The sequence below is a fragment of the Ambystoma mexicanum genome, chromosome 1q, assembly GCF_040938575.1.
Source record: "Ambystoma mexicanum isolate Mex_15411 chromosome 1q, UKY_AmexF1_1, whole genome shotgun sequence".
NCBI lineage: Eukaryota > Metazoa > Chordata > Amphibia > Caudata > Ambystomatidae > Ambystoma > Ambystoma mexicanum.
The window spans coordinates 1335360889-1335386896 of NC_090922.1; the positions used below are offsets into that span (position 1 = coordinate 1335360889).

General features: G+C 47.9%; 1 protein-coding gene across 2 annotated transcripts in view; it reads right to left on the reverse strand.

The window, feature by feature from the left end:
* ZFYVE9 (zinc finger FYVE-type containing 9) overlaps positions 1-26008 on the reverse strand; it is a 1362935-nt gene that overhangs the window by 138336 nt on the left and 1198591 nt on the right. For both annotated transcript variants that reach the window (XM_069642200.1, XM_069642199.1), the window contains exon 17: positions 11672-11777. In XM_069642200.1, the coding sequence (XP_069498301.1) occupies positions 11672-11777 (106 nt within the window). The remainder of the gene's footprint in view (positions 1-11671; positions 11778-26008) is intronic.

The window sequence follows — 26008 nt, forward strand, 5'->3', positions numbered from 1 at the left end:
ATGAAAGTATTAACGGGGCCAGGAGGTCTGTATATAAGGTGGATGTTGAGCGTTTGATAGTTAGCAGTCGGTGTTTTGATTGACATAAGTTTGCAAGAGTTGATGTTAGGCGAAGGTGAAGTTCTCATGGAGAGATTGTCTTTGGTGATAATAGCTAGACCCCCACCTCGGACTTCCCCTCTGTCAACTGAGGATGGTGTAGTTGTTTGGCACAGCTAGGGATAAAGCGGGGCCTGCTGCCTCGTGCAGCCAAGTTTCTGTGACTGCAATGAAGCCGTAGTCTTCAGTTATGATGACTTCTGCAATGTCTAGGGCATGAGCGACTAACGATCTGGCGTTTATCAAAGCTCCTTTAAGGTTAGTGGAGGTTTTTTCAGGTGTTGTGTATAGTGCTGTCTGGGGCGGCTAGTCTAACATGGGACCTGGTTTTTTGAGAGTAGAGCTTAGTGATGTGTGACTAGGCTTAGAGAGGTGTTTATGGGGTGCTTTACTCTGTCAGTTAGAGATGACCTCATATTTAATGAGTGGGTCGAATATTCTGGGTAATCGTGCTCGCAGTCTGGAGTTTGAGCAAAGTGTTACAAGGGGTTGTGAGGGGGGTATATTGGACTTGAGGATAGGTAGTTTAGGAGGCACTGTGTGGTTGCCCAACAAAGCTGCTATCCTGGTTGGTGTTGCCATTGTGTGTAGTGCATTAGCATGAGAGTAATACCTAAGTAGGCTACGTAGGATTGAGCTGCATAATGTCTTAATAAAGGCAAGCTCTATAGGGTATGGTTGTTGATAATAGCAAAGAGGTCTTAGCGGTGGGGTGATGTGGGTGGGCGGTGGCCTTTGCTACTGATCTAGACAGGGATATAGTTAGTATGGGATAACATAGGCGTTCACATGCACATCGAAGGCTATGACGTTGTGCTAGGGATAAAGTATCTAGGCTAGTATTCTATACAAATATATTGGCTTTGTACCAGTAAAGTGGGCATTTGCAATTTAGGGCAGTTTTAGGTATAGGCTAGTAGGCAGTACAAAAAAACATTTTTACAGTTACGTGCATGAACAATGCTATGGTATGCAAGTACAGTTAGTACATCTGAGTAATACAATGCATTTTGTCACTAGTAGTAGACACTGACTATCTGCGCAGTTATTAATTAGCAGTGAGTGCCTGGTCGTAAAATGGCAAATGCGGTACTCTTAGGGGACGTATATGCACACTAATAGTCTTATGGGGCTTAGTATGAATGGCCTTGCAGCGGGCGTCTCTTATGCTCAGCGTGGATGATAGACCATATAATAATAAATGCCGCTTACCAGCGTTTCAGGATTGATAAACATTGAAGGGTAGGAGTTCGGTTCATGGGGGAGAGCAGTCGATATGGTGCCAAGTGTTTGTAGTTAGTTGATCACGCGAGAGCGTGTATGGCCGCAATTCTGCAGTGTCCCGGGGCTCACAGGGTGAAACGGGGCCTTTTTCCTCGGCCCTTTCCCGCAGAGCTGGCTTCCGCCTGTCGGGAATGTTGATTGGCTGAAGAATAGTCTAGTTGCTTACCAACTAGTATCAGCCTCAATCTTGCGCTGATGCGCCCACCATTTTGGCGTCAGGCTGAAACGTGGGACAAGATGGTGCTGATCAGATGGCACGGTGTGCAGCTACGCTGCAGGCACTCGTGGGGACAACGGAGATGGCAGTAGGAGTGCTGCATGCATTAGTGGGCAGGATGCTGGTGGTAGAGCCTTACCAGACATGTGCAAAAGGCCGGATGCTGTCTTCGTAGAGGTCAGGCAACACGAACTGGCCTGAAGTTGTGGATCCGCGTTGGGCGTGCTCGCAGGGCGCAGGGGAGGGCTCGAGCCCTCTAACCCTTCTTCAGGATACTTGTGTGGGCTCACAGGGTGGAACAGGGCCTTTTTCCTCTGGCCTTTCCCGCAGAGCCGGCTTCCGCTTGCCGGGAATGTTGATTGGCTGAAGAATAGTCTAGTTGCTTAGCAACTAGTATCAGCCTCGATCTCGAGCTGCAATGCGCCCACTATTTTGGCGTCAGGCTGAAACGTGGGACAAGATGGTGCCAATCAGATGGCACAGTGTGCAGATACGCTGCAGGCACTCGTGGGGACAATGGAGATGGCAGTAGGAGTGCTGCAGGCATCAAGTGGGCAGGATGCTGGTGGTAGAGCCTTACCAGACATGTGCAAAAGGCCGAATGCTGTCTTTGTAGAGGTCAGGCAACACGAACTGGCCTGAAGTTGTGGATCCGCGTCGGGCGTGCTCGCAGGGGACAGGGGAGTACTGCAGTATTTATTTATTCGCATTTGTATAGCGCACTTGCAGCCCATGTTTATGATAGCTAACTGCCTCCTTTTAGTCAATGTTTTATAACTGACTGTTGAATAAATTAATAAGTGTCTAACCAAGAAACCTTGAGTGTAAGTTTATTTGAACACCTGTGATTGTAGACCTCTGTGTAACACCATTACAGCTCACATTCCCTCTTGAGATAAGCCTGGCTGCTCAGCTCTGCTACCAAAAACTCTGTCGTACAGACTTATACCAAAGGTTGGTTTTGCTTACACCTGTAGTCATAGTTGTGTGTAGTGGTCCCAAAGGGTACTGCATACAAACTCTGCCTAACAAGGCCACTGGATATCATGGGAAACTACCAGTCCGAATACAAACATTCCCTGGTCTATTTCAAGACGTATGACAAACATTCTATAGGTGTGTGCGTAAAGCATGGTATAAGATACTCACAGATCCTCTGAAATTAATAGGCATGTGGATACGCCCAGTTGCTACTTTGGGTGCCTTGGTGAGGGCCATCCCTCAGGTATCTCAGTCATGTCCTGGGTAGTGGTGCCACTGGACATGGGTCTAGGCCTTGACCATTTGTCCATGGACCTGCTATAAAGGGGCGAAGGTAATAAAGCCAATGGGTCTGGTCTCAAGCATATGGCTACTTTGGGTGCTTTGATAGGTCCTAGGCCATTGGCCCATGACCTAGCCATGTGGGTTAAGTGTCCACTGTACCTCGCCAAAGACCAGGCCCAGTGGGTAATTTGGGTGCCTATACAGGACATGAGGCATGTCTGAATAGGCCCAATTATGTCAACACTGATGACATCACAGAGGCCATCATGGGACACTATGTGTTAGAGTAAAAAATGCAGTTTGCTCTGGTATACAGTGATTTCATTGATGAATTAAGTGATAGCATACGTGATGTAATCTGACATTGTGCTCATGGCTGTGCAACAGGGACACAGCATTAAGGCATTGTTGCTGCCAAAGCTTGCAAAACTACACACGTTGGCCCACTTCAATTCATACCATTGGAGTTCAAACTGGGAAAGAAGAACAAGTTACTTATCAACTGGTAACGTTCTTTCGACTGGATGTACCTCCAAAGTATTCTACATCTTTGACATGTAATGTCCACAGCTTTGCACTTCGGAAACTTTTTCATCAGAGGGCGTCCGTCAGGTCGATGTCCCTCGAAGTCCTCAGTCGAGGGCGACGTCACCAGATGTTATAAATAGGACACACGGCGCCCGTAGCCTCAGTTTACATTTTTTCCCTCAGAACGTGTGGCACCAGTCTCATGCCTGCTTGACTGCACATAGCCTTGCAGAAACGTAAACTGCAATCGCATAGGAAGTTCTCCCGAGGGGCAGGCTGGGAGGGCGATGTGGAATACATTGGATGAACATCCAGTCCAAAGAACGTTAACAGTTGGTAAGTAAAATGTTCTTCGTATGGATTGTGTCCTCAAACGTATTCCACATCTTTGACAGACTCCCAAAGCAGTACCAGTAAATAGAGGAGGGAAAAGGAATTGAGTATCCAATCAGATTGCGGAATAAAGAACCGCCTTACCAAAGGCCATATCCTGACCATGGATTGTATCCAGGGAGTAATGTTTAACAAAGGTGTGGATTGAAGCCCATGTGGCTGCATCGCAAATGTTCCTAATAGGAACCCCCCCCCCCCGCTGTAGGGCTTTGGAAGTAGCCAAGCCCCTAATGGAATGAGCTTGTAACCCTTCAGGAGGGTCCTTACCCACCAATCGGTAACACTCCGTAATGGTGATGGTAATCCACCTGGACAAGGTCTGTTTGGTAACAGCCCAGCCCAAACTGTGTCCAGCATATCCTACAAAGAGTTGACCATCCACTCTGACCCTGGACATCCTAAAAATGTAAAAGCTCAGAGCTCTCCTAGGATCCAACCGATGGAGCCACTCCTCTTCCTTACCAGGATGAGGAGGAGGGTAGAAAGATGGAAGAACCACCTTTTGACTCAAATGATATTCAGATACTACCTTAGGTAGAAAAGAGGGAAGTACTTGCAGTACAACCCTGTCCTTGTGAAATACAGCAAAGGGCGTCTTAGATGAAAGTGCCTGCAATTCAAGTAACCGCAACTAAGAACACAGTCTTGAAGGACAGTAATCTGAAAGGACATGAGTGCAAAGGTTCAAATGGAGCACCCATGAGAAATTTCCAAACAAAATCCCAAACCGGCACCTGGAAAGGCTCCTCTTCCTCTTCCTTCCGCCTTCCTCCTCCTCCTTCCCTCTCGTCCTCGATTGAGATTTCTAGAAGGTCCGGGTACCACGCTCTCCTGGCCCAATCTGGAGCAATGAGGATCATGTGGGAACCAAACCCCCGCAACACTTGAGGAATGACGGGGACTGGAGGAAACACATACACCAGTGGGAATGACCAATCCACCACGAACGAGTCTCCTAAGGCTCCTCTTGGAGGAAATTCCCTTTAGCAGAATCTCTCGCACTTCCGGTTGACACTGGAGGCGAAGAGATCCACTTGCGGGGTTCCCCAAAGGGCGAAGATCTCCTGAAGGACTTCCCAAGCCAACTTCCACTCGTGAGAGAGTGTGCTCTGCCTGTTCAGAGCATCCGCCGCCACATTTTCGTCTCCGGCCAGATGAACTGCTGATATCAAAATTTCCTGCTGGATGGCCCAGAACCAGAGTTGCATTGCCTCTCTGTACAACGGGAGTGACCCTAGCCCCCCTTATTTTATGAGGTAATGCATGGCCACTGTGTTGTCCGTCATGATCAGACAACTCTTCCCCTGTACAGAAGGCAGAAAAGCCTTCAGGGCTAGCCTGATGGCCCTCAGCTCCAACAGATTGATGTGGAGTTTGGACTCCGACCGAGACCAACAACTGCTGTCAAATCGTTGGCATGAGCGCCCCATCCTGTGAGGGAATCATCGGTCACAACCATCACCTCCGTCCACGGGTGCCAAAACTGTTCCCCCTGCATCAGGTTCCCTTTGTTGGCCCACCATAGAAGATCCTGGGAGACCGAGAGTGGAATCTGAACGGGATCCGACATCTTGCCAGAGAACTGTGACCACTGCATTTTGAGGGCCCACTGCAGGGATCTCATCCGCAGCCTGGCCTCTGGCACCAGAAAAATGCAGGATGCCATGAGGCCGAGCAACCTTAAGAATTCGAAATGCGGGAGACTCTGGGCATGCTTAAACTTGTCCACCATCTGCACAATGTGATGAGCCCTTACCTTGGGAGGCGAACACTTCCCCAAGGAAGTGTCGAACACAGCCCCAATGTACTGGAGCTGTTGGGAAGGTGAGTCAAAGGCTACCCTTATCATTAACACACAGGAGGTAACCCTGTATTTGCACTGAGGCTAGATTCACATATATTAGCCTAACAAGATCACTAGGAAATAGTGTCTTAAAACAAAGGTTTTTTTAAATTCTTGGTTTAACCTAAAAAAGGTTTTTACAAGGTGAATCAACAAACGTTTTCTAAAATCTGTCGTTTCTTATTGGTTTTATTTTCTTTGGTTGTGATTTTTAAAATCAAGTCCATGGTTTTCGCTGTGGCCGTCACCCATCCTGTCTTCTCGCCTCCCATCAGCCGATTCCACCAAAACTCCTCGTATATGTAGGCCGAGGCCAAGAGGTTTTTCAGGTATGGTTTTCTAATGTGATCGACCTCTGGGCATGAAAGTAGCAGGTGTCGGAAAGTTTCCACCGGACTGGAATCGGACTGGCTTCTAATTTCCAAGATTTCATTGATTTCACTTATACTTCTACATTCACGGACCGGATAAGGCACCATCACTTTCAATATTACCTCTCCTTAATAAGAGCACGCACATCGTGTGCACGATGACAACAATACGACAATAAATACTGTGCAACTTTGTTTGCCATTTTAGGCGACAACATAGCATTTATACCACTTTGCCCACGCCACTTTAGAATAAATCAATGGAGCCCTCCCCGCCCCCATGGTCGACATCTTAGTACGGCGCTTTAACTGCAAAGCATCTGCATGCACTGCCTTTTCCTCACATAAATGCGAGTTAGTCTTTACCGCACTCCAGTACTATCCACATAGGGATACTGGTACAGCACAATTTACTTCAGCTGCCACCCCTTGAATTACGTTCTTTAGCTAAATGCAGCCTTTCCACCCTTGCATTTATTGGCAGTGCTAAGCACTTAAGCTTATCCAAATGGCAACATCATTCTTGGATTGCTTCATCAACCAACCTTGAAGATTCTAGGAACCTACAAGTTTGTCCTCCATCTTTTCTGGAGGCCACCCATCCGGGTCCAGGTACTACTCAATCCGAATGTAAATGGTCTTCCATCGACTATTTCACAGTTCACAAATACATATGTATATCTCTATTCCTTAGATACCTGAGTTTGATGATTCAGACTGAAATCACACCGCCTGTACAAACGACAGGCACTAGTTCTATAGCGCCTTTCTCCAGCAGGAATAAGATTTCCTGCGCAAGGAGCGGATCCAGAAGATTCAAAGAGTTTTCCGGTGGATTGTCCTGAGGCCGCTGAAGGAAGGGAAGGCAGTAGCTGTGGACTATAGTATCCAGGACCCACACATCTGAAGTAATGGTCTGCCACTCTTCGAGATGCTGAGACAGTCTGCCCCCAACCGGCGAACCATGGGACATGGCCTCATGACTGTTTGGAAGCAGGTGTGGCAGTGCCTGAGCAGCTTTGGCACCACTATTTCCCCGACCACCACGGGTACTTTTTCACTGGCCCCTTTGACTGGGGTTCCTGCGCATTCTACCAAAGGAGGAGTAGTAATGAAAAGAACCTCCCCTCCACTGCTGTCCCCTAGCATGAAAAGGCAGAGTTTGACGCACTGCAGCGCTTACAGATTTCGCCACAGCTTTTGAGGTCTGCAACCTCTCAAGGGCGGTATTTCTTAGTCAAAGACTTGTTAACAGCCGGAAGAGATTCCGGGGACTGCCAAGCAGCTGCCACCCTTTTCTGCAAGGTGAGATGAAATGGTTAAACGGGGTCAGAGGATGGACCTTGATCGAAAATGTCTGTCAGGTCATCTTGCACAAAGACTTCAGGAGGACTGGACCAGCCCAGATACTCCAAGACCCTCGCCATAAGCCTCATGACTCCGCATGAGCCCTAGGCTCAGGCCTACCAAAATCCACTTCCGGATAAGTGTCCAACCCACTGGCATCATGGAGGGTGTGCTGCAATTCCTCCAACTGTCTCCAGAAAAAAGTGGAGCCTCATCAAGTTCACCAGGGTCCTCAAACTCAGACCTTTCTTCCTCTTCATAAATGTCATCCATAGGGGGCTGAAACCCAGGCCTGGTGACAGAAGAGGGCCTGTAAGCCAAAACTAGCCGCACAGACTTCCCAGTAGCCTTCCTTGGAGGATCCACGAGTTCCGGGCACACCAAAGACAAATTTAGAGAAAAAATCCCTGAAGGCACCGATAGCGCTGAAGGCTTCGATGGCGAGAGCGTTGACAACCTCGACGTCGGGAGCGCCGAAGCCTTCGGCACCGACACAGGTGCCGACGGCACTGTGGGCTGATACAACAGCAAAGCGTCGACGGTCCAAATTGGACGGACACAGTGCCGACCGGCCCCGAACCCTCAATAGTTTGCTGTGGTCTCGATGGAGACGAGGACTGAGACCTAGAAGCACGTCTCTTGCGACTTTTCGAATCCTTGTCCGTACCGGGCCTCGAAGGCTCCAGATGCGAGTCGCGTCGTCTACCCAAGCCCGAAGGCGTGCGAGCCACGGTACGAGACCGATCCTGGCCGGCTTCGTTAGAAGGCACGACTGGACCCATGCCCTACGATTGAAAAATCGCTAACATTGTTTCTTTAAACGCAGCCCATTCCTCCAGAGTCGAGGACTTTGTCGGGCACGCAACCTTCCTCGAGGCACCATACTCTGAGGAGGACGGGAAAGGCGACCAGTGACGGCACTGCCTAGAGTGCCGGGACGAGGAAGAAGAGTGGTGGGATCCACTCCGGGACCGAGATCCCCGGGACTCCTTCCGACGCAGAGAGTCCCCGCATCATCGGTGGAAACCCCCTTGGATTTAGATTAGGATGTTCGGGACCTAGCAGGCTTAGACCCCCCCTACCTACCTGGAGCCTCCCCTTCCGCTCCCGCAAGGCCTTGGCAGTCAGCGACTGGCATTTCAAGCAGTCGTCAGTGTCGTGTGACTAGACCAGGCACCACAAACTAATGCGGTGCGGGTCGGTGAGCGACATTTTTGACTTGCAGTCCCGGCAGGTCTTGAAGCTAGACCACAGAATCGGAGGGGTCAAAGAGAAAGACATTGTAACCATGAACACACGAGGCGCGCCGAGTTTCACGAAGCAACACATTCGCGGAAAAAAGGGAACTGAGGCTACGGACGCCGTGCGTCCTATTTATAACATCCGGTGATGTCGCCCTCGATGGAGGCCTTCGAAGGACATTGACTCAACGCCCTCTGCTGAAAAAGTTTCCGAAGTGCACAGCTGTGGACATTGCATGTCAAAGATGTGGAATATGTTGGAGGACACAATCCATTCGAAAGATAGGTTAGACAAGAATCACAAGCTTTGAGAATGGAAGGCACACTGGAACCAGTAACTTAAAATACCAAACTTTATTCTTTGATCAAATTTTCAACCAAATGTACAGCTAACATAGTTTTCTATTACTGAGGAGAGGTTAAGTGTCATTAGAAAAGTTCTCCAATAGGATACCACGGGCAAGTCCAGCACAGTAGGTAAGATGAGGTTATGGAGACCTGTATTCCAGATATGAACTTGCATAGTTTGAGTCGGATGAACAGAAAGACCCCTACAAGGCGAGATCCATGGACACCATACAGAACTAGAATCTTCAGGACCCAACACCAAAGAAGAGAAGCCGGTGTGGCTACTGGTCAGGACTTTACGCCCCAACGAGTATGCTGCAGTCAGAAGGGATGAGCAAAAGAGGTGTGCAAGCTAACCCAAGGCGCCCCCCCAAGAGAAAGACCGGTGACAAGTTAGAAGACGCAGGGGAGATTACTCATGCAGAAGGTTGCAGTGAAGAAGCTCCATGTATCATGGGTGCAGAGGCAAGTTCACAGGCCCACTAAAGGTTTCCGGACGACTGGAGTTGGACTTCAGAATCCGAAGGAAGACCACCTCTATTTTGACTCCTATGATAGCAAAGATGGCCAGACTATGCAATAGGAGATTAGCAGTCTCTAACAGTGGGCAAGGGAACTCCGCTCCAGCAGGCTAGCTCTGCCCGGTGGCCAAGGGCAGCATCAGTGTAACGAGTCAAGGTGTTCCACAATGAAGCCTGTGGGACAGCGGAAATAAATGTATGTTTGATGTCCACACACAGGAGGAGTCCTGCACTCCGAATGTGTACACCTTTCAGAATGGAGCAGATCTAGGGGAACCACAAGCTTTAACATGGCAACAATATAGGTGGAGGATGGTGAAGCAGTTGTGCCCACTGGTTCAATGGAAGGAATCGCTTGCAGTGGCTTTCACCGGTTGAGAGGCACAGAGCTTCGCCTCATGGGAGTTGGCTTTAGCAATGGCAGTTTCAGCAATGGTCCCAGTGTCCCCTCTTGGTCCTCTCCTTGCTTGCGAATTCGGGTCCAAGTAGTCCACTAATTAATGGCTCTCCCCAGAAAGAAAAAATAAACTGTACTGAGCGCTACCCTAGATCACCTATCACGAGACATGAAGCATTCAAACTGAAAGGTTACGAGATACTGACCGGAGGCACACCCCTTTCATCAATGAGGATGTGGAATAGGGTGTCAGAAACCCCTAGATAAAAAATGCAGGTCAAAGCACCCAGCTGCTTTCCCCGGGCTAAGGTGACAGCCGGCAAAAGAGTGAACCATATATTGCCATTCCTACTGCCAAACAGGAGGAAGAAGGTAAAGAAAAGGCAGTGCTTCACAAAGAAGGGTTTAACCCACAAGAGACATTTTGCCTAATACCATAGACAAAAGGTAAACATTTGGTAAAAAGATGCAGGCATGGTTAATACTTAAACCAGCTCGTCATGAACACACTGCCTGGGTGAAAACCCCACACAGGGTTCAGGGAAATGGGTGGTGGGCAGTGCCCTCTGTAATCTCAGCTATAGGGACTGGTCAGTGTTGCCCAAAGAACTGAGCTGCAGTGGCAAGTGAGGGGGAAAAACACTTTCACTTGCCAAAGAGGGTCAGGAAATCCAAAATGGGGAGAAAATATGCTGGGCTGAATTAATGAGACTGTGAAAGCAGGAAAAAGGAAAAAATGTACCAAGACTCGGCACAATGAGTCCCAAGGTTCAACTGACATATTAGTTAATATGTAAGGCATCCGTAAGATCATAAAATAATGTCAACCTTAAGATGAGTATGGTGCTGTCTTACAAAATATCATTTTCTGATATACAAGCGCTAAAGAGATACAATGTGTTTCTCAGTGACCGTTATGGTACTAGTAACATACCGATTTTGTTATGACAAAGTGCAAGAAATTCAGAAGGCTCAGTAGGATTCTTGGCAGATATGCAGTTGAATGTATAGGGCAACGTGCTAAACCTGCAGACGGTGGTTTCTGGAACAAATATAGACCTGAGATGTAGGTCTACCAAGTGGACAGAAGCACCAACGGTTCAAGGAACAATGTAGGTGCGTGGGTGGGCATAGAATTCAGACAGTGGTATATGGCTATCGCTGATAAAGGCGAGGGGGTCAACACACAGGTTGGCCAAGCGATTGCCATTGGCGATATATAAACCTAGGACTCAATAGTAGACTCAATAGCAGAATGCCATCAGCATTCTTTAGTTAACTTATAGTGCAGATTGACAAGGAAGTGAGGGTGGCATGAACACAACTTACCTAAATAGGGGCAGGCCATGAGGAGGGTATACAATACACTATTTCAACACTGGCTCCAAAGATATTAAATTAAATGTAAACATCAGTGGTGAAAAAGTAAGCAAAAACATATTACAACCCATCATTGCAAAATAAGAAACAGTGTGGGCACAGTGATGGCCATTGCTATTGACATAGAAGTATGTATGGTTTAAAACATTACTGGTGGCACAGCAAACAGGTCATTGCAAAAGGATGATGGTATCATGAAAGTATGATGGGATAAAAAAGATTAGACGGCAAGTGTATAAGCCATGGCAAATGAGACAAAACTAGCCCAAAAAAGGCTTTTTTTCAACTTATTATGTTTTAAACAAAAAAAATGTTCACGATCGGATTGCCTGCCGGTGATCATTTTATAATCTTGAAGGACTACTCATAGGAGAAATACTCATATCCTGATTTCCCTTCCTGAACATTTTATTTTAAATCGAGACTAGGTCCTTACCTCAGTCCACCTAATGACTTTTCCATTTGCTTTGTACTCTGAGCCATGAAATATTTTAACACTGGTTATGGACTCCATTGATTTTCCATCAATTGGACTAACAACGCTACAAGAAAAAATAGAGAAGGAAGTTGCAAAATAAAGTTAGACTGATTCTGATGAGTATGTCAAAAAAATGCAACGGTCAGATTGGATTAGAGTAAAATTAATTGAAAAGTACAAAAGATTTGAATGCCACAAATGTACATTACATCGACTCAAAATAAATCAAGAAGCGTTCTGCCCAGAAAAGAGACCACAGTGAACTCCAGTCAAGCACAGGCATGCACAATGCTCTCAACTTTGACATTGTTCTCAAATGCTTAAACTCTGTAAAAGCATATTTCAAGGTCAGCCTTAATAAAAAGCAAAATCACTGATGATGCAGAGTCCTTAAAGCTGTGCTGTATTTGAGGAAACAAATAAGCTAATCTAGCAATCAATGTGGGGTGCAAAAGCATAAAGTTATGGTGAAGCAGCATGAAAACACTTTGAATGAATTGAGGCTTGAAACAGCTACCATATTAAAAGGCTATTTTCAGATGCAAAAAGAAATAATATCTTCTTTTAACAAGAACCCTGGCGAGCAGCCTTAGCGGGCTAGCCATGAATCCTTCCCATTTTCGCCATATAAAACTGCAATTGCTGGGACGTTCTGCCACCTTGCCTTCTTAAAACCAGATTTTGCCCTGTTTGAAGCATGCAGAGATTGCAATTGGCCTGACACCATATCCTTATAATTCCCCTATATGGCTGAATGTTTGCTTACGGATCAATGAATGAATGTTTTGTAGGAGGGAACAGATGGAGGACCCTCCTATTTCTGGGACAATGTTTTAATGGCAGGGTGTTTATTTCTTTTGAAATGTAGCAACGTTTTTGACATTGACAGGAAAGACTCCTGTACATAGCACCAGTTAAGACAGTGCATTTTCTCAAATCTCAGACAACAATCGAGACCCATATGATTTCATTTTAGACAAATATTTCTGCATCAGGTGGTCTCTTAAACTACGTCCTTGGCATATGCGCTTGTGCAGACTTCCACAGTAAATCAGATCTATCAGCAACATCAAAAAGGGAGAATAGATCTGGGCTTTACAATAACCAAGAGAATTAGGACAATAGCCTCTGGCATAGACATTCTAAAGATACAAATATGCAACTGCTATCCTACAATATCATGCACACAACGTATTCCCCACAAATGTACATGATTTCTCAGCTTTGATGGTGGGTTTGAATCAAACTGGAAACTTTATTAATTCTCTCTGGGAATAGAATGCTGGATGATATGTCAGCTATGTTGAGATATTTTTCGGTTCATTCATAATACGCTTTCAAAAATACACCTTCGCCGGAACAGGCACTTATGGGCTTAAATGTATTGCATGACCCTCTCCTGGGTATCGAAACGAAAATGAGCAGCCTGGCATTGGCAGTGGGTAGTCAAATAATCCCATGTCAGAAAACAAACCACTTCAGAAATGTTTAAAGAATAAAGGGTAGGATATGATATCTTTAACTGCCTCAGAGGAAATGCCAACTAAGGTTCCCAGAACAAGCCAAGCATTCTTTGGTTTATTTTTTTTATTTTTATTGTGACATGGTTTACATGAGCCCTTATACAAAGCATAAACAAATAATCAAATTAAAACTAAAATGGATTAAAACAAAAGAAGGAAAACAAAATACATGTACACTCATTCAGAAACAGCTTTTAAACAGTTAACAAGGGCGATAATCAGAGATACATTTTCCCAACACATTAGTCTTGACCAAAAATGTTCCTTTCAATAATCAGCCTTAAAACTCTCTAGTTCTTTAGAGAACATAGCAGTTCGAATCATGGCAAGGGCCGGACAATCCGAAACCCAATAACTCAAAGCTTCTATCCCATCAGTTGATCTAAAAAAACAGCATCTCTCAGCCACTATTACTCAATAACCATCAACAGAACAAGCAAGCCATTTTCTCCTCCTAAGCACAAACTTAAGAACCAAGCACCACTAAAAACACCTACTGAGACTATTATCCCATACATCAGAGGTGCCCTAATAAACGCCTGATCTATTGTAGCACACGCAACAGAAATAGCCTCTTACAGCAAGAAAAAGTGGACTTCCTAGCACTGGCTCTGTATCCCGCAACGATTTGTTTTTACAGATCGGATTGAGCGGAATGGAATGGATTGAGCAAGGGCGAGAGGTCTGTCGGTGGAGCTGCTGACTGGTGTGTGGTAAGCCTTAGGCGACTTGCCCTCACTTTTTGCCAGCACCACAGACAGCACTGCTGCTAGCCCGCAAACACAGGGTGATAGCACTGGGAAGTATTTTTCAGTATTTCCCAGCTGGCAGCACTGCGAAATACTGCCAGCACTGCAACTGGGTTGCATGGTGTGCGGTGAGCCTCAGGCGTTTTGCTTTTACTTTTTGCTTCTACTTTCTGCCGGCACCGCAGGCAGCGTTGTTACCCACCTCACGGGGAGTGTCCCTTTGCCTGACCTGGTCCTGGGAAAAAGGTTTGAGCTGGTTGCTGTTACACCCAGCCGGGACGAGTGGCTGCAGCTCACTTACTGTTTCACTATTCGTTTAATGGTCATTGATTACTGAATGCTATAGTATGCAGTGGCAGGCATAAGCATCGCGAGCGGGTGCTAAACAAACTAACTGTAGGTGGGGAGACTGTTGGAGTGACTCCTTTGATCCCCACCAACACTTAGAACTGGCTAATACTTACGCCATTTTAATTACCGTAATATATACTAGCGCATTTCCGCCCCTGCGTAAAGTACAAGTCTGGCGCAGCGACAAGGGCAGAGAGCAGGACTGTTGGGATACTGTTTGGAGCTACGAGGAGCCCTCGGAGAACCAATTCACGGGTTGGAAGACAGATCTGGTATCCTGCCAAGTATAAGTGTGGAGTGAAATTATTGGCAGTTGAACACCGGGGGACTGTCGGCCGAACTTATAAGGCACCCCTTTGAAGTAATAGCACATATTGAACACTGAAACAAGATCGGGGTCACACGGTAGTGATTTGGATTACTAAAAACAAAGCAAAGCACGCGCTAGCTTATTGATCTTAGCTGGCGGATTATACTGAATGTAAATAGATTTACTACACAACAATATTACCAAACAAAAAAAAAAACAAGAAGTTGAGCAGTAAGGCGCTCTTAGATGACCGTAGTTGCCCGGAATGGGACGGGTCATATTTAGAGGAGATAAAAACACAAGATACACATTCTACACCATGCAGAGTGGTCACAGCATTATCAACACCAAATATAACAGCAATAGCTCAGGTACACTCCGAGCAATTAGTGACCAATAATGCAGCAACGGACATCGCCCAACTCTGGAAGCGTGGTTTTGAGTACACTACTACAACTAAAAAAATACTAGAACAACACTTTTGTGAGGGGAAACAAACGAAAAGTGTGACTGCTATCCAAAATGAGAACTGGCCCATATTGAATGATGGAGAGCATGAGCCCTACCCAACCACGACCCTTTACCTCAAGCAGCTATGCAAAAAGATACTCTTGCCGAGATTACTATGGAGGATATTATCCAGGAGGAAGAACTGGATAAAGAGACTCCAACTCAAGTACTTAACGCTGGGAGACAACTGATTGAGGAAACCTTGGAAATAAACCAAGAACCCAAACAAATATCAAAGGAAGGGGTCGCAAAACAAGCAAGCACGGCTACCCTCTCAGCACTAAATTTTGTTCTGAACTTCTTGGTAACAGTTTTTGAACACTTAAAAACTGAAGTTCAACTACAAGGTGGAACCTTGTTAGAGCTGACTCAAGAAATAGCCTGTGTAGAACCTTCAATAGTGGGACTAACAACGACAATTGATACTGTCCTTCCACCCTCCCTCAATGAATTGAGGGTGGAACTAACAAAACAAGGCGTGGATCTTTCAGCAGTACAAAGGTCCCTTTTTATTTTGTATTTGTTTATTATTTGTATCGCGCACCAAACTCCGGAGTAACTGGGCGCTTGAAAAACTTGTGGTTACAGACATGGATAACGGTAGTCAGAACATATATCAACAACAAATGGACCCTGGTTACAGGTGGGTCAAACTATAAGATGCAGGTAAGAAGTGCAACAGGGTAGTAAATGCTATTATGATGAAAGCATTGTATTCAGCCAGTTTTTAGTCTTAGCTTTAAAAGTGAGAAAAGAGGGATCGTGTCTGATGGGTATGGGTAGGGAGTTCCAGCGTTTGGCTGCTTGTACTGGAAAACTGGCTCCTCCTGTTGACTTAAGATTGAATTTAGGGACCACTAGCCTGAGGGACTGAAGATCTGGTAGAGCATGCGGGTTGGTGGATGCAGACTTTTTCTGCCAGGTATTTAGGGGCAGTGTTAGGCATTTGTATGTGATGGCGAATCTCAGTGATTTGGCCGAAGCCAAAATTATCGAGGCTGAAATGGCCGAAAACAAAGTATTCGAATAACCAAAAATTCGAACACTTTGTTTTCGGACATTACAGCCGCGATAATTTGCAAAAACACACCCCCCCACCCACACCCCCAACATACACAAACCCCACTTACCTTCATCTTCACGCTGGTTCCTGCAGCGCCGGTTCCCTTTCACTTCTGTGAAAGGGAACCGACGCTGCAGGGTCCTTCTCTTCTCGTTTTTTTTTAAACAGAAGGCTGTGGGGGTGTCCCGCAGCCCCCGCTCACTATACCATGAAGTATAGTGAGCGGGGGAATGCGGGGGACACCCCCACAGCCCCTGTTTTTTTCTCCAATGCTACCACCAAAGGATCAAACTTTTGGTGTTCGATCCTTTGGTGGTATCATTTTTCGAACATTTGGTCCTTTTGACCATTTTTTTTCGGTCAAAACGACCGAAACCGTGATGCCAGGGTGCGTAGAGTGATTCTTTCTCGTATGGGTAGCCAGTTAGCATCTTGTCTGAGTGGAGATGTGACATGATCTGGGGAGGCTGAGTGCGGCTCTAAGTGAATTATTTTGGAGAACCTGGAGCTTGTTTAGGTTATGTTCTGAAGAACCGAGGAAGAGTGTGTTACAATAGTCAATTTTGGAGAGGGCAAGTGCTCTGGCCAGTGTTAGGCAACTAGCTGTGGATAGGTAATCTTTACAGCTGTAGATCAGTTTGTTGGTATATGCCGTGGAGGATGCAATGCTATTGACCTGCTTTTTGAGAGAGAGGGTTGAGTCGAGGTAAACCCCCAGCGTTTTTATCTCTTTAGAGACGTTGATTGCATTGCCATCAATGATGAAAGAGGAGTACTTGGGATTGAGTTTATTCAGGCGAGCCTGAGTGCCCACAGTCATTAACTCGGTCTTATCATTGAGGCAGAGGCCATTCGTGGCATCCAGGCTTGAATTTCAAGGTAGATGCTATGCTATATTGTAAAGTGTGGGTGACACACAGGATCCCTGAGGCACACCACACGATATTGGGGTCGGTTCAGCTGAGGCTGAAGGGGAGAGCATAATAAAGAAGAAGACAGACAAAAAGGCCTGTTATCAAAATGTCTATCCTTACTTAAAACCCAGAATACAAGAAGAGGTCGAGGCATAGAAACCCACTTAGGAGAAGAGGCTGACATCAATTGCTTTGATGATACACCACTTTCTGAATCGGTTTTGGAAGAATTTAGAAGATTGGCATATGTGGTAGAAGAATTAGAGGACAGACCAAGGGAGCCACATATTAGTGAACAAAATGATTTTTAAAAAACAAAAACAAATTGTGTCTTCTCCAGAATGGACAGAAGCTGGAAATCATCTGTCAGAGGGTAGGAGAAAGACCAGGAAAAAAGAAGCCAGAAGGAAATGTACAACTGCTTTCCCAATTGCTCTTAGAAAAAGGTAAAGAAAAGGAGAAAACCTTGAACATCATTGAGGAACTGAAAAGCAAAGAGGATGTCATAAGAAGACAGGAAGAGTCGCAAAAGAACGAACTGAGGATCTCTAAAGATTAGAAAGCCGAAGGAGCCATAAACAGGACTAGAAAAAGTACTGTGGCACAAAGAGAAGGGAGAAAAGTTGGGAATAATGTAGCAGATACAACTCAGAATCAGGCAGTTCTGAATCAAAAGAAAGTGTTAGTGTGGAGCTGCAAACTGATCCTCACCAGGATCAATTGGGAGATGCACAGAATGTGGGACTGGAGCTCAATGATCCATCGAGCTCTTGAGTTCGTAGAAACGAAATCAGGAAAGTCTACCACAAAGATCTACCCCTCTATAAAAGGAACGCCGTGGGCTCCAATGTTCCTAAAGGAGGGGGCCAAGTGTATAGCGTAAAAAAACATTGCTCCGGCAGTTGAACCTACCAGGAAAATTTCTCCAATCTTCTTGCAACGTCCCCGGCAAGGAGATATAATTCTGCCTTTGCAGATGGTTAGCAAAAATGGTCAAGGTAGGGGTGCCGTTGAGCCGCCAAGCAGGATGGCCGCTTAGGTGGAGAGCTCCTGCCGACCAAAATCCGTTGCTGCAATAAATCCGGTTACGCCTGCTCCTGTGCTCGTTCAACTAACCCTGTGGGCTGCTGGCGGTTCTGTGCATTTGGGAACCTCAATTTATCCTGAAGGGGTGCCGAGCTCCTGTGAATTGGACCCACTGCAGCTGTTGCGCGCTCGAGGCCTACTGAGGGGGAAGGCTGAGTGGTGCTCTTCCCTCGCCGCGAGGGGTGGTTGACTGGAGTGCTGCGGCCCGCCTTCGGCGCCTATTGTGGGCTGTCCCGCTGGACGTGTGCCTTTCTTGACCCCCCCCTCTGGCTCCCGGCAGTAGTGCCCGTGGTGCCGCCTGGACCTGCGGGCGGGTGCCGGGCTCCGGAGCCGTCCCTGCACATCGTGGTGCCCATGTCCTCTTCCGCCGGGCCGTAGGGGGCTCAGTGCTGGAGGCCCCATGCGGGCTGCCCTTACTCTGGTTGTTTGTGCAGGCGGCGGGGTGCCTCCTTGGTGCCGAGGTCTGCCCCGCCTGTCCCCTGGCTGTGCGGGGCTAGGGTGGATGCGGGCTGCTGTGGCGAGGCTTGCACGCTTAACTTGGCGGGCGGGCTCTGGGGGTCGGCCCCCCGCCCTCGGACCTAGCTGCAGCGGTGCTCCTGGACGTGGCTGCGCTGGGACCTTCATCTTCATAGACGCCGGGACGAATGATGTGCATTCTGCCTTTCCCTACGTTCTGAGCCTGGGCCGGAGGAGACGTGGCTTGAGCCCCTGCCTGGTGGCACATGGTGGGTGTGAGGACGTGTTGAGCGGGGCTCTTTCACTTCATGCAGCCCATGAGTGTCGGGGTTAAGATATTGGTACCTGTCCATCTGCTGTGTCTGCGCATGGTGGTGCATGGTCTGTTCTCCCTGGTGCCCTTACATACGAGATCTCTTCAGTGACGCTGCTGGGCTGCTCCTTACACCTGCGAGGCCCCATTCCTGAACTGTTGGTACCGGCTTTTGCTGTCTGTTGTGGTGGCCCAGTGTTCGGACAGCTCTATTGGTAACGTTGGCATGGCTGGCTTTTTGGCCCAGTTCACCTTGTGTAGCGGGCCTTCTGTACCCTTTTCTCACAGAACTGCATGCCACGCTGGGGGGTGCTTATGTACTGCTGTGCCAGCCGCCCCCTCTCTTGGACTTGGTGCGTGGCGGCTATCTGGTGTGGCCGTGTTGTGACCGGGGCGGCAGCTGTGTTGCATACGCCGCTCTGGGCCTCCTTCCCTCACCTATTCCTCCCTGATCAGGTGTTTACACCCCTAGGTCATGACCAAAGGAGCTGCATCAAAGAAGAAGGGCCCAATGGACACTTATACCAACACTCCGTCCAAATCGTCTGCACCTGCGGGAGACCGTCCAGTGGATGGGCGGTCCTGCTCCCCCCACGGCATCGAGGGAGGACCACCTACTGGCAACTGTACAGAGTGGCTTTCTTGCCGTAAATACTAAGTTGGATGACATAGTTTCTACCATCGGTTCCCTAAAGTCAAAATTGGAAGAGGGGGCCCGCTTCACAGAGGTGGAATCCAGAGTGCGGGAAACGGAGGATCAGGTGGCGAAGCATGGCCGTGATATAGCACATCTCCAGCAGGAGTTTAACAGGGTCCGCAATAAATGTGTTAACCTTGAATCGCGCTCCCGCTGCAATAATATTAGAATTGTCGGGATTCCTGAAACAGCTTGCAAGGGTCCGATGGAGCATTTTATTGAAAATCTTCTTAAATCCCTGTTTGGCCTCGCTAGATTTTCACATCATTTCCTGGTTGAAAGAGCGCACCGGGTTCTCACCCCGGTTCCGAAGCCGGATGCCCCTCCTCGGATGACAGTGGTCAGGCTCCTTAACTACTGGGATAGGGACCTAATACTGTGACTGGCCTGGGAAAAAGGCGCACAAAGCTTTGAATCCTCAGATCTTCACATTTACCCTGATTTCGCAGCGGCGGTGCTCACACGGCGCAAATCATTTGACCCGGTGTCATGATGCCTACCCCCGGAGCACCAGGCCAGGCCCAGCACCCCCGGGAGCAGGCATCACGCCCCCGGGTAAAAGCCCAGCGGCCCTTAATAGGGGCTCTTTGGACTCTGTCCTGGCGCCGTTGGCGCCAGGCTCATGTTGGACATCAGTCCTGGCGCCATAGGCGCCAGGCTCATAAGGGGAAGTGTTTGGTGCACTTACCTGAAGCAGACCATGCTGCACACTCACCTGATGCAGATCATGCTGCATGAAGAACCAAGCCAAATGAGGCTTAGGAGGGACTATTTTTCTGAAGGAACTATTTTGTTACTTGGGTGGGGCTGTGGAAGAATACTCACCTGGAACTTCTTCCAAGGCTATTTAAGCCACGCCCGGACAGCCACATGTGCTTCGCGTTGTTCTGCATCCCAGCAGCTGAACGCTCACTGTGTCTGCTCCTGCACCTGGACTCCAGCCACACCCGCCTCGAATCTGGAACACCTGTAAGGGAATAAGAGAAGAGAAAGGTGAAAACCAAGAACTTATTCAACCTTCTTACCTGCATCCGGAATCTTCACGCCAGCATTCCTGAAGGAAGACTTCATTTTAAAAGCACCGCGTTGCTCGCTGCAGCGCCGCGCTTCACTCACCTGTTCCCGAGACGCCGCCCGGCTCCATCGCGGCTCTCAGCACCGGTCGCCACATCTCTGCACCTAGGGGAGAGAAGAAGAGACAAAAGGTGAGCAAGGGAACACAAGAGGAAAGCCGAATTTTCAGCCATATTACTTTTTCTTGGTGAACCAGTCCACATCTCGGGTCGGCGCCGCATCTTTGGCAGGTACCGCACCCCGGCCCCTATGGGGAAAGGACAAAAGACATTACTGGGGAATAATAAAGACATTTAGAGGGGTCGCCCTAATCACTAATTGACCTGATTTTACCACCGGCAATTTAACTCCTCAACGCTTCGCCTTTGTTCTGCACCTGAAATAAAGGACAGGAAAAACAACATAAAAGGAGGCTCACACTTGAACTTTTGCATCTTCATACTTACGGCGTATCGCTCAGAAAAGTCAAGTGGATTTTGCCAGCGCCATTCTGAAAACCAGTGAAGTAACTGGACGAACGCGCGCCCCTGCACCAGAAGCAGGATGGAGAGTTCATCCTTCCAAACCATAAGGTGAGCTTAAACCGGGGGTTTTGGAGGAAGTCGGAGAAGAACGAAAGGGGAAAGGGGGGAGCAAGCAAGCACACTATTCAGCAGACAGTTAATCCCCTTTCTCATCTGCAGAAGGATATTCCTATGGGCCAGACAAGCAAGATTTGGGGGTCCTGTTCAATCGGTGGTCCGAATTCTGCGATTCACGCTTGAAGAGGCCACAGCAACCCGGACCAGACCAGACCAGCGCCTCTGTGGGAGCCAGGTGAGCGTTACACCCGGTCAAGAAGCTGCTTCGGATGTGCCAGGTGCAGTTTGCCCTCATGTACCCTGCCAAACTTCGCCTGCAACACGGGGGCAGGTCCCATTTCTTTGAGGATCCTGAAGAAGCTGTGTCATATATTGAAGCCAACATCGCCATCCCGCAGCCGAGGAGGGACCGTGGTGGTGGGGGTGGTTCTTCACCGCATGTTGCCCCCTCGAATAGGAGTGACAATGATTGACGGTGCGGTCTAGCCGCTCTGGTCGTAATACTTGTTAAGGCGTAACCGTACCTGGCATGGGGTCTGTACTGAGCTGCTATTCACTATTAGAGCCGTTAGGTGGTCTCACAGTGATCCCCATGAAGCTCATTGGTGTTTTGTGTTTGGGAATACATCGTCTAGTTGGGGAAGATGAGGGTGGTGGGAGGCTGAGGGGTGTGGGTGTGATTAAGTGCTTATTGTTGGACTGCCTGAATAATGTTGGAATTCCGGGCTATTTAGTTTCTATGTTGGGGCTGTTTGAAGTTTATTTTATTTATAAAGCACAGCCAGGCCCTTGGGCAACCGAGCGCATGTTCTTAGGTACAGGTTACAATATGAAAGTATGCACAAAATAAAAATGTACAGGTTATAAAAAAGTACAATATGAGATATATACACAAATGAGATATATTACAAATCGGTAGCGTATCTTAAAAGGAGCTTCAAAGTTTCTGCGTAAACAGCCAAGATTTGGTGGTGTTCTTGAAAGTTAGGAATGAAGGCTCCGTTCTGATGGAGGTAGGCAGTGTGTTCCAGATTTTGGAGGCTAGGACGGGAAAGCTCTCACCGCCCGCTTTTTGGAGTTTAAATCTGGCCAGGGTGAGGCTGTGAATGTGGGCTGATCTGGAAGGTCGGGAGGAGGTATGGAGTGTAAGATGAGATGAGAGGTAGGGTTGGGCATTATTGGCCAAGCATTTATGAGTCAGGGCTAGTGTTTTCAGGGCAATTCTTTGTTTTACCGGGAGCCAGCATAGATCAGATCTGACGTTACAGATATGAGACCGTCTAGGGATATTGAGAGCTGCCCTTATGGCATTATTTTGGATAGTTTGCAGTTTATTGAGGTTATACTGGCTAGTCCCCAAGTAGAGGGTGCTACAGTAATCAATTTTGGACATAATGAGTGTTCTTGCAAGAGTAATGCAGTTGTGAGGGTTCAGAAAGGGTCTGCAGGCGGTGATGAGTTTGCATGTATAGGACGATGCCAACCTTACTGCATTTGTTTGTCTGTTCAGGGAGAGGGTAGAGTCCAGATAGACGCCTAGAGTTTTAGTGTCTTTGGAGACCTTGATGTCATTACTGTCAATGATGAAAGATTTGTAGGCTTGGTCTAATTTGTTAAGACGTTGAGTTGATCCTAGTAGTCAGAGTTCTGTCGTTAAGGCAAAGTTTGTGTTGCGCCATCCAGGCCTGATTGACTAGGTAGACACTGTTCAAAGATTTGGTATCGGCTGTGTGATCACCAGTGATGGGGATGAGTAGCTGGGCGTCATCCGCGTAGTTGGTGTAGGAGACACCCAGATAGTTCAGCACATCGAAAAGGGGTTTGGTGAATACGTTGTAAAGCGTAGGCGATACGCAAGAGCCTTGGGGGACGCCACAGTGGATAGGAGAGGGGTCTGCAGAAGTTGTAGGTGAGAAGACCCGCATGGATCGGTTGCTGAGGAAGGAGTGGATCCAAACATTGGCAGAGTCTGAGAAGTGGGCTGCTGATTTGAGATGATGGCAAAGTATGTGGTGATTGACCAAATCGAATGCCGCGGAGAAGGAGTAACGCTAGCTTCCCATTGTCCTTTAGTGTCTCCATCTGAGTTTTCAGATCAATCAGGGCTGTTTCAGTGCCATGTTTGGGGCGGAAGCCAGACTGTCTTAGACCCAGAAGATTGTTGGATTCAAGATAGTCCTGGATCTGTAGGTATGCTGCACGATCTAGGATCTTTAGCAGGAACGGGACAGTGGGGATTGCTCTAAAATTGGTCGGTATGTTAGGGTCAAGGGATGGTTTTTTAAGAAATGGGATAGCCCAGGCGTCCTTGAGGCTGTCAGGGACTATACCCGTTTTGTAGGAGGCATTTATGAACGCTGTGATGAAGGGGGCTAGGTCATGCGAGGCTTCCTTGACAGTAGATGCCGGGCAAGGGTCACCTTGGCAGTTAGTCGGCTTAAGGTTGTTAATGATTCCTTCAACTTCGAGGGGAGAAGGCGAATGGTTTATAGGTCAGGTTGGCTTGGCGGGTACTAGGTGTGGGAGCAGTCAAAGGTTGGTCTAATTGTAGGGACTTTTGTTTGTCTCTAATTTTGGTTTGGAGGGCGGCAATTTTGCCCAGGAGTGCTGTCTGTATATTCGTGCACCAATTGCTATCTTTGGTGCAGGAGTCGGGGTGGGGGGGGTGGGGGGGCTGCGGGTGTCTTGAGTTCCTTGAGGATTTTGAATAATTCCTTGGTATTTGATTGTGCTGACACAATGCGGTTATTATATATTATAGGATTCTTTTTTAGCCTGGAGTATAGCTTCTTTGTAGCTAAGAGGAGGCTGTCCTTGTGGGTGTCCGAAGGGCGACTTTTCCAACGTGACACTGCCCTGCGTTTCTCTTTACGTAGCACTCCGAGCTGTGGTGTGAACCACGAGTTGAGGTGCGCATGTTGTTTGGCTCTCCTATGTTTGAGCGGGGCGATGGAATTTATGGCTGTGAGCACTGTCCGATTATAGGTGTCGGCTAAGGTAGTAGGGTCCGAGCAGTAGTCTGTGGCGTTAAGGGTAGGAAGGATGAGGGGGAGTAGTTTACCAGAGGTAATGTTCTTTTTATTTCTAGTAAGGGTGGCTGGAGCAATGGGAGGCATAGGTAGAAGAGCTGCTTTAATGCTGAAGGTGATGATATGGTGGTCAGACAAGGCGCACGGGGCGTTCGAGAGCAGGCGGATGTTGAAGTTAGTGTTGCTAAGCCAGTCTAAGGATCGCCCTTTGATGTGGGTAGGTTCTTGTATATGGAGAGAATCCTAGATCTGTTAGGGTATTGGCAAGGTCGGGGGCCGCGGAGTCATTGGGGTCTTGGTAGCCTAGATTGAGGTCTCCGAGGATGATGGTTTCAGAGTTAGTTTTGGCTTTGTCAAGTACTAATGCGGTGATGTCATCCACAAAGGATGTGGGGGGACCAGAGGGTCTGTATATTAACTGGATGGTGGCTGTTTGGTTGGCCGATAGTGGAAGTTTAACAGAGTAGCTCAGCAGATTCCAGATTGGAGCTTGGTAGGGTTCTAAGTGAGTTTTTATGGATGAATGCGATTCCGTCGTCTCTAGAGGTGCGTTTGCACCTGGTAATGGAGTAATCAGGGGGGATAGCCAGAGAGAGTGCTGGGCCAGAGGCAGGGTGCAACCAGGTCTCAGAGATGGCAATGAGGTCAAGCTCCTGAGTCATGATGAGACCAGCAATGTCCAGTGCGTGAGCTGCTAGGGACCTTGCGTTGACCAGAGCGGCCTTGATCGAGCCGGCGTTGCTTGGTAAGGCAAGTTTTGTCTGGGGGCACTGAGGAGTGGGTGAGGGGGGTCTGGGGGGGCAAGCTAGGCGTTGGTTTTCAGGTATGCGTTTGGGTGCATGGGGTGTCCCTTTCTACCCGTAAATCTGGAACCTAATCTTATGTTCCTTAGGGGAGTAGAGCAAAATTGGTTGGGTGTAGGTTTTTTGGTGAAGTGGTCGAGCCATAAGGCAGGGGCATTGAGGTAGATGTTAGGATGTTGAGGCTCAGTGCTCAGGTAAGTGTCCGAAGGTCTGTAGGTAGGGGCCATGGTTCCAGTGCACAGAGTGCTAGGTGAAGTTGCGCTGGCTGATGTTAAGTGGAGTGCACAGGTGGATGCCCAGAGTAAGATGAGAACTCTCAACAGAGAGAGCAACAGCCTTTGTGCGGAATTGTGGGTGCGGAGCGCAACTATGCTAAGCAATGCAGGCACGAGGGGTCTGAATGCAATTGTAGGGCACATAATGCTAAACAGTGCAAGGCACACCGGCTAAATTCAACTGTAGGTGCAGGCACATCAGGCTAAACAGTGCAAGGCACAGGCTAAATTCAATTGTAGGTGCAGGCACATCAGGCTAAACAGTGCGAGGCCCACAGGCTACATTCAATTCTAGGTGCGGGCACATCAGGCTAAGCAGTGCAAGGCACAGAGGCTAAATTCAATTGTAGGTGCAGGCACATAATGCTAACAGTGCAAGGCACACAGGCTAAATTCAATTGTAGGGACGGGCACATCAGGCTGGGCAATACAAAGGCACACCGAGGCTGATTTCAGTTGTGAATAGGGGAGCAACTAGACTGGGCAATGCACAATTGTGTACAATTGTGGGGCACACTGTTGGGGAGAATTCTCTGTTAAGGCTAATTTCCCAAACCTAGT